The sequence below is a fragment of the Montipora foliosa genome, chromosome 7 (genome assembly GCF_036669935.1).
Source record: "Montipora foliosa isolate CH-2021 chromosome 7, ASM3666993v2, whole genome shotgun sequence".
NCBI classification, from domain to species: Eukaryota; Metazoa; Cnidaria; class Anthozoa; order Scleractinia; family Acroporidae; genus Montipora; species Montipora foliosa.
The window spans coordinates 22,116,446-22,135,148 of record NC_090875.1 but is presented as its reverse complement, the minus strand read 5'-3'; the positions used below and the strand labels follow the sequence as shown (position 1 = coordinate 22,135,148).

Genomic DNA, 18,703 nt, shown 5'->3' with positions numbered 1-18,703 from the left:
GTAAAAACGCGAGAGAAGTAAAAGTTGTTTCGTGCACGTGAAAAGAAATGAAATTTTCATAAGCCCTGGCTTCATATTTCACATTGCCAAGCTTAAACTGTCATCGGCTGTTTGAGTTGCCCAGATCGATTCAAACAATTGATTTGACCCCGCAGACATCTTTTCGCGTTACATAGGAACGTTTTCGACGTTCGCCTCGACTGGGTGCTGGCTGATTTGGTATATAAAGAAACCATCGGTCGATAGTAAAAGTCATTGACCACAATAACTCTTCAGAACTTCAGCTCTAGTGGCCGTTTGTGCGAACATTAAGTGCTGGCGTTGCATCAAGATCTTGTTTGGCTTTCTGCATCCGGTTTGCAACCAAGATGGTTTTCATCGATGAAGAACAACGGTCGATGCAAGTCGCAGACTGGATCATTATTGGCGTTTATTTCCTCGGATGCATTATAGTTGGTTTATGGGTAAGTTCAATATCGAACAGCTCTTTGGTCTTTTCCCTAAGAAATAGCTGAATATCAATCTAGAGGACAGCAGGGGACTCTAGACGACTTGAAGGATAGGATGTTATGTCATTGGTGAATTTGAGAGAATCGCAAAGCATAGTGCTTGACGCCGAATGATTTTCGCTGGTAAAAGTTGCAAAGACACCAGAAAATAAATTCAGGAATTGCCTCTCAAATAAGAGCGCCTTGAATTACAGAGACTCGCTTCACACTCGATTGGAATAGTATTCTTTTCCACAAATCAACTCAAGTTTTTTTCTTTCGTCGATTCCTTAAGACGAAGCCTATCGAACTGGTTTCTTAAATCTCTTTGTCTTGGATTCCAAACAATATCTTTTATTGCATTTGATTATTCTACAAGAAGCTTCCATCATGTAATGTAGACGAATACTAAAGAAAGGTGTATTTATCGTCGTACGTTGCTTGTTTCCAGGCATCTACGATCGTAAAAAATTAACGAAAATCGGTGGATCCTATCACATTTAACGTCTTTTGGATTTGCTCAAACGTTTTCATATTTTGTTTAATATTTGAATGTAAAAGAACGCGATAGCGTGACAAACTATTTCGAGAAAATGTCAGAGATCTTTTGTTGAAAAATAAGTGTGTAACTTGCTAAAAAGGTTGCGAACAGGTTCCTTACCAAATTCGCGTTCCTAGACAACTTTATCGGGAAAACTGTACTGTGGACAACGCGGACACAAGGGAGAATTACTCCAGCTAAACTGGATCCGCCACCCTTCAAACACCCACTTTTGCTCTTGAACAGCCGCATTCCTGCAGGATTATGTAAACTGAAGTTGATGTCAACGGTAATTAGTCGATAAGTCGTCGGCTTCGTCATGAACCACATGTACAGGTCGATTTGCAACAAAACTATTTGGTATCTAAACAAAATTGACGTCTACACTTTGAATTAGAGATCATCTTAATCTCAGAGGTGTTTTAATCTTTGGAAGCACTTTCCAGCCTTGGCAAATGGGGAGAACTATGCCCTATGGAAATTTGTGACCTCTGGAATGTGACCGGACAGAGGATCATGCTGAGAAATTTACACCCTGGACCTTGTACAAACGTACAGCCATGAGTCACGCTATACAATCACGCTATTCACGTGTTCGTGCATGCGTGATACTGTTTAGTCCCTCTAATCACGTGCTACGGCAATTATCAATTGTTTCAACACACGCGCGTCGCTCGGTTGTTCAAAAGGTGAAAACTGCTATCCACCCGGTAATTTAAATCACTATCCAGTTGAATTATCCTGTGGATAGTGATTTATCCAGTGGATATCGCTATCAACCATTCGAACAACCGCTGCCTGGTCTGTAAAAAGCTTTATTTTGCCAATGTCACGAACTAAAAGAAACAGATCGCTGATCACTGATTTATATGGCCAAGAGGAAAACTTTTTCTCACGTCACGGAGAAGTAAAGGAAAAAAACCTCCTGTAGAGTTAAAAAGTATGAAAATCGAGGAACTTCCCTAATTTTTTAACGAAAGTATGCATGAAGAAATAAGCTCCTGCCTAAAATATTTGGAGAAAATAGAGTTTACATTACGTTAGGAATCTGATACAATCATCCATGTGCTTGGTGGGTGGAAAATCAACAAGATAGTTGTGATATCACGATTTAGATGATTAATTTGCTAATTGTTGAAGGGTTGATGATAGGATTGGTTCGATAAGAAAGTCTCGGAGGATAATCTTCTCATATAACACCATTTACACACCATATGCATAATGTGGCAATGTGCAGCGCAGTGAAATTCCTTGCCAGGTGCAAAGTTATGTAATGAGGCCAAGGATTTTCAGGTTTTCGTCTTCGTTGATTTGGGCTTTAAATCATTTCAACAATTAACTGATAGACTGTTCTTTGAAAAACGTCAATCCTTTGTGAAGCTTTTAAATTTATTACAGTTTAGAATTTGAAGGCCGAAAAAACCCGTTTATGATTATAAATTCATAAGATATTTACAATCTTTGAATTGGATGATAATGGTATGTCGTAATGATAAGCATCTTTATTTTATGATTGTAATAACCAATAAACTATGATAAATTCGCTTCTTATCATATTACACAAAAGATACATTTCTTATTTGCTAAGAGGGATTTGTTTTGCTGCAAAAGAGCGCCTGTAACGCCAACACAGCTTCCTTTGCAAATGGGATGTAAGACATTTAAGACTCGAAAAACTTAAATACCAGCTGTAGTCTTTGCAATTTGACAGAGCTTTGCTTTATCTCTACATACAACGGCTTGCTTTCATAATTTTCAGAAGCAATCGAAAAAGGTTGGATTAGGGACTCTTAATACGCTTCCCATCAACTGATCTTTATCTCAAAATGGCAGATGAAAATTTCACCCCTATATCACGGCCGGGGGTTAATCAGTCGGCACATTTTGTTGAACAGGGCCAAATACCATCTGTTGCATTAAGAGTGACCAGTTCTAATTTCTCCTTACATCAACACTGTTTAATCAAATGCACAGGTCACGAGAATAAAGAAGTTCTTATTGTCTTGATTTGAAAACAGATTCGTTATATTGCCAAAGCTAATGTACAGAGAACAGCTCGGATAATATGCATGTCGCCATGCGTTCTCTTTTCGGATAAGAACTCCTAAGCTTAACACGATAACCTTCAATCTATGGAATGGCTTTTTCATAGCAGTTTTGCAAGGAAAGATGACAAGAAATAACAACGAAGAAGCAACAACAAGAAAAGGAATAACATATGGCTAGGTCAAACGCGTCTTCTATTCGTGACACTCGAAGAATCTTCGTAGGAGTCAGTGAAGATATTACACCCTCATAGCAAGCACTCTTTTATCACAAATTTTTGGTCGCTAGTTTTCAATAAACGACTTCTGTGTGTCACCTTGCATAGGTGTGGCAAAGAAGGAATAATGTTTTGGTAAAAAAATCCCATATATCCAATTCTCTTCCCCTCAGAAATGATCGGTTTTTGCCGCATTCTTCGATCATAGACCTTATTTTCTTGGCAAGTCAGTGGTACTCAAACAATCTTCCTTGGACTCTTTTCAAATATTACAACCTCTTACCGAACGCTTTTTTTCAAGTAAATCCCAGATTTTTGTTTATTAGTTTTAATTTCAATGTAAGACGTTTGTGTTTAAATGTAACGCTCCGTCATTTGCCATCCTTGCGGCAATAACTTTTTAAGCAAAAAAAAAAAAAAAAACACGTGTATTCAATTTGCCAGTGTTCAGGCTTGGACAGGTTTTGAACCCATTGCCAGATTTCAAGCCGAAAAGGACTAGGTACGAATCTGTAAATTATGGGATTAGCAACTATTGAGAGCACAACGAGATTTACAAAATCCCCAAGTTTGTTTAGGTAAGGAATAATAACTGTTCAAAACTATAGAAGAACTCTAACAAAGCACAGGGAAGCCAAGAAGGGACATGGATGGACAAAACTGGAGAGGATTGAAATGGATTGAATCTGGGTAAATTTGAAAAACGTCGGCCCACCTTTTTTCAAATTTATATCAGTCTATACCAAAATGTCATTTACAAAGCTTGAAAATCATTCTCAGTTGTTATGTGGCCGTGATTTTGCAAGGGAAAGACTCTTCTTCAGCCAATTTGACGTTTAGAGCTCATAATTAACAAAATTAAACAAAATTACCTAAAATAGCGTGACCTAGCCCCTTTAAACTTACCGGTAGTAAGACTTTACTAAGATGGTTTGGTACCTTATATACACAAAACTAAGTGTCTCACCTCATTTTGGAGCATCCATTCTGGTCACAACCCTGTTTACCATCAGTCATTAATCTAGCGCATCACTGACTCATAATTTTTACTCGCAGTCCAAATTTAGGAAACAAAAAGGAAGAGATGAGACTGCTGAAACGTATTTTCTGGCCGGAAGATCCATGATGTGGTGGGCGGTGAGTTTGTTTCTCAATGTGGTGTGTTTCGTTTCAAAAAATGTAGTTAATAGCATCTCACTGGAAGCCTTTTTTTTCTTAGTTGTATTGGTGTACTTCAGTGTGTGTACGGTGGATACTTCGGGTACAAATCTGATCACCGATTCGGTTGTTCCGAATTCAACTTCGGCATGCTTTATAAATTGCCAACTGGTTGTTTCCGTGCCTATGGGGTTTTTAGACGGTGTTACGTTTTCATGTTATTTGTCACCACTCCTCAAGCAGAAGTCGTCAATTATCACCACTTTTAAATTTGCGCGTCCTTAGCTGGTGAATGTTTCTCGTATTTGTCCAAAAGGACCACAACATCACTTCTTCAAAGTTCTATGCCTGTAATTTGTTGCGCATTACAAGAAACACACTAAAAGTTTCGAAAAAGGTGGTTAAAAAGACACGCCTGTTTCTTTGTAGCAAGACTTGTCCGGCAATTCAGTTATCCTCTTGTTTAGTTTGAATCCAACATTACGATACAGAACAACTTTCCATTTTTGTTTTGTATCTCATCTAAACGTAAGAATTACTTTGAGCAAGTAGAACAGAGGCAGTCAACGAAATTAACCAATCACAGCGCAAATCACGGAATACACACAACAAGTGCAGCCGCCCCTAAGCGCGGGAATATTTGTGCGAGCCAATGACTATATTGATTTTGCTTTTACCTCTTCAGTATTGGCTAAGATTTTGGCGCCAAGATTTTGAAACCAATCTGACCAAGCAAGAATACACTCGCCTCTTTTTATTATAATCGAATACCACTCTAAGCAAATATGTGATACTTCTGTTTTCCAGGTTGGCCCCAGTTTGTTTGCGAGTAACATGGGTAGCGAGCACTTTGTTGGTTTGGCGGGTTCTGGAGCTGCTACTGGGATCGCTGTTGTCGCTTACGAGTGGCAGGTCAGTTGATGTGGGACTTTATCGACCATTTAAAAGAGTCTAAAAATTTTTCAATGTGACAAGATCTCACGAGATGTCATTTCTCTCCTCAAACTGAAGAGTCTGAATCTGTTTTGAATCACCTTTTATGATGATAGTGAATTAGACCAATTCGAAATACACGAAGTAAATTGCAGCCGGCGCCAAACGCACGAGAAAATTTCAATAGTGTGCGAGACCTTTTTCCTTTCGCTTCCATTGGCTGAGAAAGAAAAGCCCTAATGATAGAATAATTTTCGTTTGAAGTTCCATGGCTACCGCAAGAATGAAATCAAGAATGAATCTTGAGTGGAAAAAGATACAAGAAACACGAAATAATATTGATCATAAAGTTTGAAGCTATTTTGTGTCAGAGGGAAGGAAAACCAACACTGCATGCAATGGTATAATCTGTTCACTTCTTCGGTAAATTTGTGTGTTCGACAGTTTCAAAGCTGCTCTAGAGCTGTATAAATTTTCATCGTCTTTGACGCTTTGAATTTTAATTATCCTAGTTACGGTAACATTTTTTGGTTGTTTACAGGCTTCTTGGATTTTGCTTCTTCTCGGCTGGGTCTTTCTACCAATTTACTTGCGATCGAGGGTGAGTGCGCTTGATAAATGAATGGTTTGACTTGGGCGCGAGAAACAGATGCAAGCTGCCAAGCTAACAATGGAGTAAGACTTAACTGATTAGAGCGTAATGAGAAGTGCTAAGTACCTACCCCATGTGAACCATATGAGAGTTAGCCCTACTAATGGAAATGGGCCTACACAAGGACAGAGAAAAACTCTGACCAGGGTGGGAATTGAACTCACGACCTTCGGGTTAGATCACCGCTGCTCTACCGACTGAGCTAAAAGGTCAGACGTGAGCAGGCCGTGGGAACTGACGATGTTAAAGTCACGGCAATGAACATGTACAAGTACAAGGAGAGATTGCATTTTGCAAACGTTGGCCGTGTAGCACTTACTCCAATTCCCACCCTGGTCAGAGTTTTTCTCTGTTCTTGTGTGTGCCCATTTCCATCAGTAGGCCTAACGTTCACATGGTTCATATGGGGTAGATACTTAGCACTTCACATTACGCTCTAATCAGTTAAGTCTGTTCAAATATAAGTGCTACACGGCCAACGTTTGCAAAAACGTAATCCCTCCTTGTAACTATTAGGTAAACTTGTGTGCACAAAGTTTAGGATTACTGTTTGCAACAAATGAACATTGAAGTTTCTCTGTTCGCCTTTTTTCCTCCAAAATAAGCATCAATCAATTGGTATAAGAGAAATACGGGCGATTATTTGAATAGACTTGGTCCCGCGGGTGCTTGACAATAAAAGCGCGTTCCAATTCATTAGGGAGCTTGTGCAAGGACGATAACGACGGCTAAGAGAAGGCCATGATAAAAACAACGAGGAACTTAAGCAACGACAACGACAACGAGAACGCCCTGCTCGCGCGTTTTCACTTTTGTCCATTTCTTTGTCGTCGTCTGCAAAACAACAACGTGAAATAACCAAATTTGAGGTTTTAAGGCCGGGACACACTAGGCGATAAGTCGCTGCGACACGTCGGGGAAAAAGTCGCTTCAACTATTCGCCTTGTGAGACACGGTTAATTTTATGAAAATCACTGTCACTGCGGCAGAATTTTGTCACGCCGCGATTATTCGCACGAATTCAAACCAGTTTGAATTCGTGCGACTAATCGCAGCGACAAAAATTAGCGAAAGCAGCGTTGTCGCACCGAGTGTACACTTCCGGCAACAAGTCGCTGCGACAAAATATAAATAAACCAATGAGAGATTGTCATATGGTCAGCCATATTGAATTAGAACACTAGTTTACATTCCCCCTCATACGAGATCACTGTGTGCGCACCGAACAGGCGTCGCGACGCAGCGACTTGTTTTGCAACTAGTGCATACGGAGCAACTTGTCGCAGAGACCTGTCGCTGTGACTTGTCGCCTGGCGTGTTCCGGCCTTTATGAAGAACGGCAACACTTGAGGATAAATTTTCCTTGAGAAACTACCACACCCTTGTCATATTAAAAAGATTGAAATTGTCAAGAAATGATTACAATAACGTGAATTTATATTATGAGATGACGTTCTCGTTGCCGTCGCCGTCGTCGTTGCTCAAGTTCCCTCATAGGGAGCTTAAGCACGCCCGTTTTTGAGACGCGGACGGCAACCGGAAGTAAAAAGATTAGATTTGAGGTTATGTAGAGGATACGAGCACCTGACAAGTCCCACTGACCAGCCAATTTTATTCCTGGAATGTTGATTCACACTTTCCATGGGGAAAGATTTGAAGTAATCGAGAAATAACTTCAAAAACGGGAGACATATTTTTAGACAACGTTTTCGTAGGCGTCTTCGTTGTTCTTGTGTAAGCTACTAATTTCATTTTGGAGTGGGTCGATTTTTGTAAATCACGGCGCCAAGGAGGTAAAGCCAAAAGCGAAAACCATTTATCAAATCGAAGCAACTCACTTCTGAAAGTTCTCAAAGTAAAATGCTTGCTGAAAACTGCAATTAAGTAGTCCTAGTTAAGCTTTGTTTTTATAAAAGGCCTCATATTTAACGTGTAATATTTCAGGAGTCAAGCAATGATGATTTCTTTATGCGTTAGGTCTACACCATGCCTGAATATTTACAAAAAAGATTCCAGAGTCCCTGGATCAGAACATATTTGACAGCTGTGGCTTTGATTTCTTATGTGTTCACCAAGACATCGGTAAGTAACGCATTCATTAGTGTCCACGTTAATTTAGCGCTAAGGAAGTCAGAGTAGATAACTTAATACCGGAGTCAAATACCGGAGTCTGGCCTTACATTAGTACAGATGTTGGGAATCTGACTGCCATGCGGCTGGAGGACATGGATTTAACTTGAGAGTTAAGTGCTACACAACTTCTTTCGCTTATTTTTATCCTTAAATATTTGACCAAATTTAACCTTATTCGAGTAAAGTGCTGCATTTGTAATCTCATCTGCAATCGATTGAATGTACTTTTGTAATCTCAATGATGACGAAACTCGGAAGGTCCCGTCCAAAAACATTTTTATGTTCATGCATTCGAAGTTCATCGGACATTCACAAAGGGTATGGGACGCAGTGTCAGCTATGTCATCTTACACACGGTATGTAACAAAAGTGGATATATATGGATGTAAAACGATCAGTCACCAAACCATAATTATACTTGACTTCAATTCTCTTTCCAAGTGCTTTTCTCCTTTACTCCTTCATTAATAAGTATAGGAAATCGTATGACTAACGCCAGTGCATTTCGTGATTTATGGACACGATGTTACAAACATGACGTTATACTCCACAAAATTCAAGTACTCTATCGCTTTGTTTCCATAGCAACTTCCGAGTTACATAAACAAGTACAAATTAGCGGTAGGAAAGAACGACGTTTCGGTGACATCGTGAAAATGGTGTCACGATGTGACCGAAATGTCGTTCTTTCCTATCGCTAATTTTTCACTTGTTTATGTTTTACGAAGCCTTTGCTTACAAAACTTCCGTATTGTACTCTATAACCTATTTATGCATTCGTCATTGACCAGTCAAAAACGTGTTATTCTGTTACGTGTATAATAATTCCATGAACGTTGACATCCACTCATTCATTTATATTACACACGACAATGTCATAATCAATCGTCACATTTATATCTCAAGTTCTAAACTAACAGTTGAAGACATTATCGTTCGTGCAAACATGAGATCTTCACCGGGTTGAACCTAACCCTGACCGCCTAAATCACACTTTTTTCATTCTTTCCTACGTTCATATTTTGGCAGAACCCTGCTTTCTATCACCATTGCATAACCGAAAATCAGTTAACTCATCCCACATTTTTTCACACAGGTTGATATCTACGCTGGCAGCGTTTTCTTGTACGAGGCTGTTGGTTGGAATATTTACGTCTCTGCTGCGTCTATTTTGGGTATTACAGCTGTTTACACGGTGTTAGGTAGGAGAACTTCTTTATTTCTAATTTTTAGACAGTAGCTCATAATTCGGAGCGTCCATATGGTTCAAGCCGGGTCTCGTTTCTCCGAGATAGGATAGGGCAAAGCCGACCAAGACACACGTCATGGTTACGAGTACCAGCAGGCTAGCGGACGAGGTTATTGGGTTTTTTTGCAGGCTCATGACGCCAAAATCGTAGTAACAAGGAAAAAAAAACTAGCTGCGTGAGTCAAACAAAGCCAAGGCATTTGATGTGGAAGAATGTTTCTACCTGATAAATGTTGTTAAAGAGTAATTTATCATTCCTGTCTTGGTGTACACTTGCTCAATTTCCTACCTTGTTTTATTAGGTGGTTTGACAGCTGTAATTTTCACGGATGTGTTACAGTGTGTTATCATGATCATCGGAGCCATCGTTTTGTCCATTTTGAGTAAGTGTATCTGTATGCCATTACGGTCCATTATAGAAGGGGCGGCTTTTCGTTACGCTCTTCTCCCTTCAATTCAAGATGAGCAAGCAGTATAACACAATCGTTTTCTGGGCTTTTTTCGGGCGACGTACAGATCGCCGCGCACCGGTGGCTCAGTTGGTTGAGCATCGGGCTGTCATGCGGGAGGTCGTGAGTTCGACTCCGGCCGGACCAACACTCAGGGTCTTAAAATAACTGAGGAGAATGTGCTGCCTTTGTAATTACATCTGCAAATGGTTAGACTTTCAAGTCTTCTCGGATAAGGACTGTAAACCGGAGGTCCCGTCTCATAACCTTTATTGGAAATTAAATAGTATGGGACGTTAAAGAACCCACTCACTGTTCGATAAGAGTAGGGGACGTAGTCCCCGGTGTTGTGGTCTAACCTAAGCTGGATGGGGGCATCTTTCACTTCCATAAAAATTAATTGTAAACTGCGTAACAAGCAGTCTGGCTAAAGTCCCCCACAAAAGTATTGTAAATTAGTCCTGAAAAGCCCCGTGGGGGAGAGACTAATAGCAAAATCATTGTATGAATCATTGTATGTATCTACGTCTGTATTGAGGGATTTTTCTGCCCTACCATAACTATTTCTCTGTCGGTTTTTCGTTTTAGGTTTTGTAAAGGTTGGAGGGTATAATGGGTTATGGGAACATTACGGGACTGCTTTGGGTAAACCGTATGTCCCCAAAGCTACCATGATGCCTACTATGAATCCTAACATCTCCACTGCAGCTACAACAATCGCAACAACGTTGACCAATATGAGCACAGTGTTGCCCACTAATGCGACTACACTGACAGGCTGCTACAAGATGACTCCGTATTGGGGTACAATGTTTCGACCACTTGATGACCCAGACTACCCCTGGTTGGGGTTGTGGATTACTCTGCCAATCTTAGGGGTGTGGTATTGGTGTACTGACCAGGTATGAAAATAAGCAACGGCGAAAAACGATTTGCGTGATAGCTTTTATTCTACGACTATTCCATCTTGCTCGCGTTTTACAATAGAAAAATACAATAGAAGTTAGAGAAGTCGAAAGACCGAGTGAAGAGATCATCACACTTATCTCGACAATTTAAGCAATCTTCTCTTATAGAGACCTGAACTAGGACTAAACAAAGCTATCGAGAGAAAAAAGGCTTGCTTTTTTTCTGAAGCGCTTTGACCCATTATGCGAGGACGGTGTGAAATTCTTAGGTAAACGGTTTGTCCTTTGGTTTGCGACCTCTGTCATCTCACAGTGACGTTATTTGTTTTAATGTTAATTTGTCATGATCGTATAGGTCCGCACTTGTTCAATCTATAATCAATTGCCCTTGTTATCAAATTTCAGGTGATTGTACAGCGGGCTCTCGGCGCCAAGAACAACACACATGCCAAAGCGGGGGCCATTCTGGCGGGCTTTTTGAAAATATTGCCCATGTTTGTCATGGTTATGCCGGGTATGATAAGTCGCGTATTGTTCCCTGACTCCATTGCCTGTCCTGACCCGGTGAGCTGTGAGTTCCATTGCGGAAACAAATATGGATGCACCAATAACGCATATCCCAAGTAAGTTATGGCAAAGTATTTACCAGATAATATTTACCAGAAAACGTTCACTGATGTCATTAGGGAGTTTAAGAAACGACGACGGCTACGGCAACGACAACCCCAAAAAGCAGTAATATTATTGGTTAAAAGAACCAAAATGATCGTGCTGCACGTGCGGCACGCATTTTTTTAACAATTCTCTCCCGTACTCGTCAAAACTACTACGTGAAATGACCAATTTTAAGGTTTTGACGACAACGTGGACAAACTACAGTGAATCTTTCAGTCTCACTCTTTACTTCAAATCCGTCCGTACCAATCCAGTTATAGGACACTTCGCTCATATTGAACAATATAAACAAGATGGAATAATCATGAAGTACTTAGAATAGCTCAAACTTATATTTTGAAGTGACGTTTTCGTCGCCGTAGCCGTCGTGGTTTCTTAAACTCCCTATTGTCTATGATTCTGTCTCATTAACATACCAAATTACAAAGGCATCTTGCTGGCGATGAACAAACTGCTTTAAAAGAACAAAGACCTCCTAAACCACGTTATATCCGAGTCCCTAGTTGTAAGCATTTTACTTTCTGTATTAAATCAGCAAATGAAAAAAAACATGATTGGGAGGCAATAGCTCTAATTAGCCCATACATTCTTCTCAAAATTGAAAACGTGACAGTCTTCAAAGATTACCTGATGCATCAGGCCCGAGGTCCTGAGACACGTCTTCAGGTAATTGTCTCCAAGAGAAATGTCGACACCTTTACCAAATGCGAAAAACCCCTTACTTACGGCTACTCCAGTTCCTTCTTAGCATTTCTAAGGTTTAGAGGGAAATACATTTCACTATGTAGTAATAATGCCTCCAATTGATTCCGGTATGGTTCGTTCTGGGGCGGAATAGAACAAAGCCTGAGTATGAGAGATTAGAGCGAGCGCATTTGCTAAAATATATATATAATGGACACTTTTCTTCAAGCCCAATTACTTTCTTTATCAGAATGGTGAGCTTAGAGAAAACATTTCATTTCCTCGTATTTAGATTTCATTTTAAAATGCACGTGGGAGAGTGGATACCTGGTCAGATTTTAGGGCCGGTTAAGAGATTGTGGCTCCTTGCATGAACATCGCAGGGGTTGTGAAATGGGTCCTATCGTTTATAGTCCTTTTCCAAGAAGAGCTGAAAACCTAACTATTTTTGTGTGTAATTACAAAGGCAGCGCGTATGCCTGAGTTAAACGCACGTTGATCTACCGTGGGTGCCAGAGGCCTTCTCGCGGTCTTACTCTCATACAAGCTCTCATTTTTTCTTGCGGCTTCGCCGCTCGTTTCACGCCTCCGCCTGACAATTCGGAAAGCGCTCCGCGAGAAAACCTCACCCAGGGTAATGATGATCATGATCCGGCCGCGTTTCAAACCCGTGTCCTCCTCCTCCTCCATACCGCGTCCTTCTCCATCACTTAGAGCGGAGAGGTTAGCGCAGTGGTAAGATCTCTGCCTTCCAGCCCTAAGGTCCTGGGTTCCATTCCCGGTTCTGCTGAGACTGGAATAATTGGCGACCATCTTTCCCGCTAAAGTTCACTCAGCTTTCCATCCTTCCGAGGTCGGTGAAGTGAGTACCAGCATACATGGACTGCTTAGAAGCGGCTGCAATTTGCGTCTGTATATGCTTCCAGTCCGTTGGGGGTAAATTGATCATTGTAAAGCACCCTTGAGACGTAAGTGATAAGGGCGCTATATAAATGCACCGCTTTTACTTTATGATAGTCCGAAGTTCAAACAGCTGAGCCATCGCGACTATACGTTATCTTTCTCTAATCCTTTTGTTGCTATTCAGGTTGGTTCTCAATGTGTTGCCAACTGGATTGGTCGGTATGATGATGGCTGTCATGATGGCTGCCCTGATGTCATCGCTTTCATCGGTATTCAACAGCAGTGGCACCATCTTTACTGTGGACGTCTGGCTCCGCTTTCGACCCAGGGTATGACCGCTTGTTTTCATCCATTAGTGAAGCCGTCGGGATTATAATCAGTGGTGATCGTTGTCGCTTCTGGATTGAAATTCAAACCTTCCTGAGAGTCTAAAAAGATTTTGAACTTTTTTGCATTTTTTTCTGAAGTGCCTAAAAGAATGTTGAGGTAGCCTTTATTTTGCACTGCTTCGATTTGTCATTGGCTTAAAAACATCACGCCCTTTTTAAGCTAATCAGAAGGAATTTGAAACGAACTTTGATTTGCTCGTTCAGGTGTATGTTCCCTCGCATCTTTCACCGGTTGCATTAATTTGCCAAGCTATTCTTCCAGTTGCTTTTTCATAATCATATTATTTAATCTAGCCAATAACATCAGTTGAAGCAATAGTCGAATCAACCAATCCGAAACTAGTGTATGAGACGCTGGCGAGGGAGGGAAAACGTTAATGCTAAATTACTTTTCGCGACTTACAATCTTACTGAACCAACTAATTTTTTGTTCAACTAATTTGTCGATCACCTGTTTTGAAAGGACAAAAGCATTGATTTAAGAATCATGCCGAATATGGCATGAATCAAGAGAAAATGAGGGGACAGAGAGGGAGGCTCAGGGCGTTGGCAGGGATATGTTATGTCCACGAAAGTTATTTTTAGACGAGCAGAAGTCTTTGTTCTGGCAGAAGTCTGTCTTCCGAGACGTCCGCATGCAGTCTTGCCTCGCTCTCAGGTTCTTAGTGAAAAGAGAAAATGGCGGCGCACTTGGAAGGCTGATGAATATTTATTTTCTTTCAAACATCGGACCGAGGTTGGCCTGCATGCGGACGTCTCGGAAGACTTCCGCTCGTCTAAAAGTAACTTTCGTGAACATGACATATCCCAAGGGCTGGACCGGGAGCCTCCCTCTCTGTCCCCTCATTTTCTCTTGCATGAATTCGGTAAAGATGCGATACAAAAACACCATTGAAAAATCTGGCAAAGAATTTCCAAGAATCTTTTTGACTTGGTGGCCACGGTAAGGCACGTCGTACTGTAAATACCTAACAAAGTTTTTTTACAAATTGTCGGCCAATCAGGATGTGTGAATTTCATTGACAGTCACGCTTCCTTGCAAAGTTTGCACTGTTGTAAGTTGAACACCGTTGCATGGGTTGTTGAGTTGACGTATTAACACGTAGTTGTCTAATGTGAAAGTTTGTTGCGTGGCCACGGTAAGGCGCGTTGCACTGTAAATTTCAGTCTCCCTTTCTTACGAGGAAACGTAGCTTTTGCCTACAAGGAGCTTTGTAGTTGTATTTTACTGTATTTTGATATATAATTGCATGGTCACATTATAGGCCAGCGAGAGAGAACAGGTTATTGTTGGACGCGTAGTTATCGTGGCTCTGGTTGGTGTTAGTATTTGTTGGCTTCCAATTATCCAAGGTATCGTATCCTGTTTTATTTTCATTCCTATTTATTTGTTATTGATTTGTTCAATCATTTATGTGCACTCTGTTTAAAAATACAAATGATTATGAACAGTAGCTTTCGTGGTGCTCAGGGCACGTGGTCCTGAGGCCCGTTTCTAGAAAGTCGCGAAAACGTGTTTGTCCCGAGAATCCATTTGTGAAACTGCGATTAGCTCGTTTTAAAAAAACTGGCGTTTAACACGTTTTCAAGGGAAAAAAAATATTGGAAAGTTTGATGTCTTGAAATCTCTTCCTTTTAAAAATACAGAGGGAACTGTTGCACCCGAAACGTTTCAGGATTTTCGAGAAACAGGCTGCTGGGCTCGAGTTCGCAATTCGACGACACATCCGAGGCATGGTTATTGGGTCTTTCCTCCTGCCCGAGAAACTCCGATATCATGATCCGATATGACTTCATAAGTTCATTTAGTAGATTTCTAGTATTCTCGTAAAAGTGAGTCAGCGTGCTGGTCGAGTAATTCACTTTGTCAATTTTAAAATAGATGCTAACTGCATCACCATATCTTCCCCAAATTTATCCCTGGCATGTTCATTCTTCCTTTTTCAGGCGCTGCCGGCACCCAGTTGTTTGTCTACATCCAGAAGATCCAGTCGTATCTTTCTCCACCTATCACCATGGTGTTTGGATTGGGTATCCTGTGGCCTGGCCTGACCTCTGTCGGTGCTCTATCAGGACTGCTCTTTGGCTTTCTTTTGGGAATGGCGAAATTCGTTGTTGGAAACGTTTACCAAGCTCCGCACTGTGGCCAAGTTGACGATCGTCCAGCATTCGCCAAAATGCACTTCATGTATTATGGTGAGATGTTTCATTTTAACTGTTTGACTACGAGTTTGATTTGAGTTTGACTATAAATACAATGGAAGTCTGGAAAATCGTCCAGGTTTGAACAGTCCCATTAAAAACTGGATGTTTTTAAAATTCCCGTGCAAACGGTGTACTTGCATCTGCTAACAACGCGGATAATATAAATTACTTCGCATATTCTCCATCAATATTTGATTCACTGAAAACGAGAACAAGTAGACTGAAACCCTTTACATAGAGCAATAGCCATTACCTTGCTGTTTTCTATTTTATATTAAAATTAACTGGAGTTTTTTTTTGTTCGTCATGAATGATAGCCTTACTGTAAACGGAGCGTCCAATGTTAGAATATTCACTCGACTGGTCAGTGCTACTCTCCGTAGTGAAAAAAATGAACCTCGGCAAAATTGATTCAGTCACTTTTCTTTTGAAAAATCACACTGAATTGGCCACCTTACGAGAACATAGGGAATCTTATCCTACCACCTTCAGAAAACCCCAGCTAGTTAACATATGAAATGCTCACTTCAAACTGTCTCCAATGGAACTCTATGTTGAGTTTCTTTCCCCGAAGAACATTTCTGTATCTGATATAAAATCGATTTTTTTTTCGTTAACTTTTCTTCAGCAATAATCATTTTTGGCGCCAGTGGGTTTGTCATGGTTGTTGTGAGTTTATTTACAACGAAAGTTCCTCGAGATGAACTTGGTGGACTGACATGGGTGACTATCAATGACCCGCCCATTTCACACGGGGCAATTGGCGAAGAAGATGAATGCGAAAGGGTTGAAAATGGGGGATCCCGAATAGCAGGTAACTCGGAAGGCATAGAGCTTTTGAGTAAAGGTAAGATTCTATAATGTTCTTGATTTATTGTTTAGTTAAGTTGGCAGGGCTGGCGCAGTGGTGAGAGGACTCCCCTTTCACCGGGATCGATTAGCGGATTCTACGCCATATGTGGAGTAAAGTAAAGTAAAGTAAAGTAAAGTAGAGTTAATTTAGACCTTATTTAACGTCGATAACTCGTAACAGTAATTCAACTGACAAACCTGAGGTCGACGGTGCGCTCATTTTACTCCCCCTTCTCCATCAGTGCTCCGTTTTACGGGTATTTAAAGCTACTTAGCTACACGGAAAGGAAAGGAGTCGAAACAAGGATGCGAGATCCGGGAATCAAACTCAGGACCTCTTGCACCAAGGCCGCGCACTAACCGACTGTGCCATCCTTGCTCCTAGATTGCGTTTGTTGGTTCTCTGCTCTGCTCCGAGAGGTTTTTCCCCGGGTACCCCGGTTTTCCCCTCTCCTCAAAAACCAACATTTGCAGGCGTAGCTCAGTTGACTAATGCGCGGTTTTCGGACTAAGGGGTCCCCAGTTCGATCCTCGGTGACTTCAACGTCTGTTTCGGCTTTCCTCTGATCCGTGTAGCTATAGCTTTAAATACTCGTGAAACATAACACTGACAGAGGAAAGGGGGTAAAAGGCACACCATCGGCTTCCATTGATACCAGTTTCGTAACTGAAGGAACTACCCAAGTTAAATCAATTGACTTTACTTGACTTTACTACCGTGTTGGAGTTCATATGTTCTCAACCCTTGGTGGACCTGAGAACAAGTACAACGTTCAGGTGCCACGAAGGGTAGAATGAATGTGTTTATGGGTGGACTAAGGTAATTAAAGATGTGTTGTACAATGATTTTTCTCTCAGATAGTACGATCGTTCGGATTGGTCAGTTTTACGAGACTTGTTCTACAGAACAGCCCGCTAAATTTTGTCGCTTGATTCAAAGTTCTAGAAATACAATAAACATCTTACTGCCCTTGGTTTTTTGGGGTCCTCTGTAAGCAAAAGTTTTTACCCAAGAACAAGAATAAATAGCCTTTCTTTACTAATGATTTAATTCCTAGTCAATCCTGGATAATCCCTGTCCTTTCTGGAGGCTAACGGCAAGTTTGAAACTTTGGAATTTACAATTTTGTCCGTTTGCCCTCGCAAAGGCCTGGAACTACCCAGAAATCACTGAGAACTTTCTCTATAACCGGCCGTTACTTACAGAACATTCTTAGAAACGTGCTGGCAAGGGGGTTTAATATTCGCTGGGCTGGGTTTGCCTACTTAGTATTGAGTTTTCACTTTTTAGATGAGAAACCCGAATCAAACCATAACGATTCAGAGAAAGATGCAGCTGATAAAGAGGACAAACAAGATGAGCGGGAAGAGCCTTGTGTGACACCCGACAAAGTGCACCTCACTGTAGTGCAGTTTGCTAAGGAAGATCCGATCCTGAAAACGTTCTTGCATGTGATGAGCCTCCTCCTTCTTTTTGCCTTGACTATTTTGTGGATGTACTACCGTTAAACCAATTTTTAACCCCTGATATTAAGCTACTGTGGGTACTGCTGGATCTATTGAGGGTGCAAGATGAGGAAGCGCACGCGGCGATGGCATAAATGCGTGATGTTCCAGAGAAATGAGGGCGGAGACGCGCATGGTGCCAGAGGAACGCGCCTGGAGGCACAAGACCTGACACAGAGAGCGTTTTCTTCTTGTCACGTGCTACACTTACTTATTCGCACCTTTGATATATCCAAGCGACCTAAGTCTTCTTTATGGTTTTGTCACCGACGTTTTCACGGAACGTCCGTAGACTTTGTCCTTTGTCTTCCTTTCTGAAATTCAGCAAACACAGTCATACTAGTTTTTTTAGTAGAGTGTAAAGAATGAGTTTTGAGCCATAAGACCGTAGGGAGTTTCGGAAACCACGACGGCTGAGGTGACGAAGACGTTACTTCAATCTTGTTTATGTTGTGCAATATGGGCCAAGTATCCTATAACCGGATTTGTACGCACGGATTTGAAGTAAAGAAAGAAGGAAAGATTCACTATTGTATGCCCACGTTGTCATCAAAAACTTTTAACCCTTTTACCGCCGAGGGCTTCCCCGTTGACGAGTAAAATAGTCTGGCGTTAGACAGAGTAAAATCTATAAGTGTCAATGGCATTTATGGCAGTGAAAGGGTTAAGTTGGTCATTTCAAGTTGTTGTTTTGACACCAGTACCAGAGAGAAAT

At 41.1% G+C, this 18,703-nt stretch overlaps 1 protein-coding gene across 1 annotated transcript in view; it reads left to right on the top strand.

The window, feature by feature from the left end:
• The first annotated feature begins 226 nt into the window (after window positions 1-226).
• Window positions 227-18,703, top strand: part of LOC138011346 (sodium/mannose cotransporter SLC5A10-like) — a 20,195-nt gene continuing 1,718 nt past the window's right edge. Inside the window, exons 1-14 of the mRNA XM_068858315.1 lie at window positions 227-464; window positions 4,349-4,429; window positions 5,258-5,362; window positions 5,925-5,984; window positions 8,013-8,117; window positions 9,265-9,370; window positions 9,720-9,800; window positions 10,455-10,768; window positions 11,180-11,397; window positions 13,221-13,365; window positions 14,691-14,778; window positions 15,373-15,621; window positions 16,259-16,477; window positions 17,774-18,703. The exon at window positions 17,774-18,703 is cut by the window's right edge and continues 1,718 nt beyond it. Coding sequence (XP_068714416.1) covers window positions 369-464; window positions 4,349-4,429; window positions 5,258-5,362; window positions 5,925-5,984; window positions 8,013-8,117; window positions 9,265-9,370; window positions 9,720-9,800; window positions 10,455-10,768; window positions 11,180-11,397; window positions 13,221-13,365; window positions 14,691-14,778; window positions 15,373-15,621; window positions 16,259-16,477; window positions 17,774-17,991 — 2,085 coding nt within the window. The 5' untranslated portion in view covers window positions 227-368 and the 3' untranslated portion in view covers window positions 17,992-18,703. The remainder of the gene's footprint in view (window positions 465-4,348; window positions 4,430-5,257; window positions 5,363-5,924; window positions 5,985-8,012; window positions 8,118-9,264; window positions 9,371-9,719; window positions 9,801-10,454; window positions 10,769-11,179; window positions 11,398-13,220; window positions 13,366-14,690; window positions 14,779-15,372; window positions 15,622-16,258; window positions 16,478-17,773) is intronic.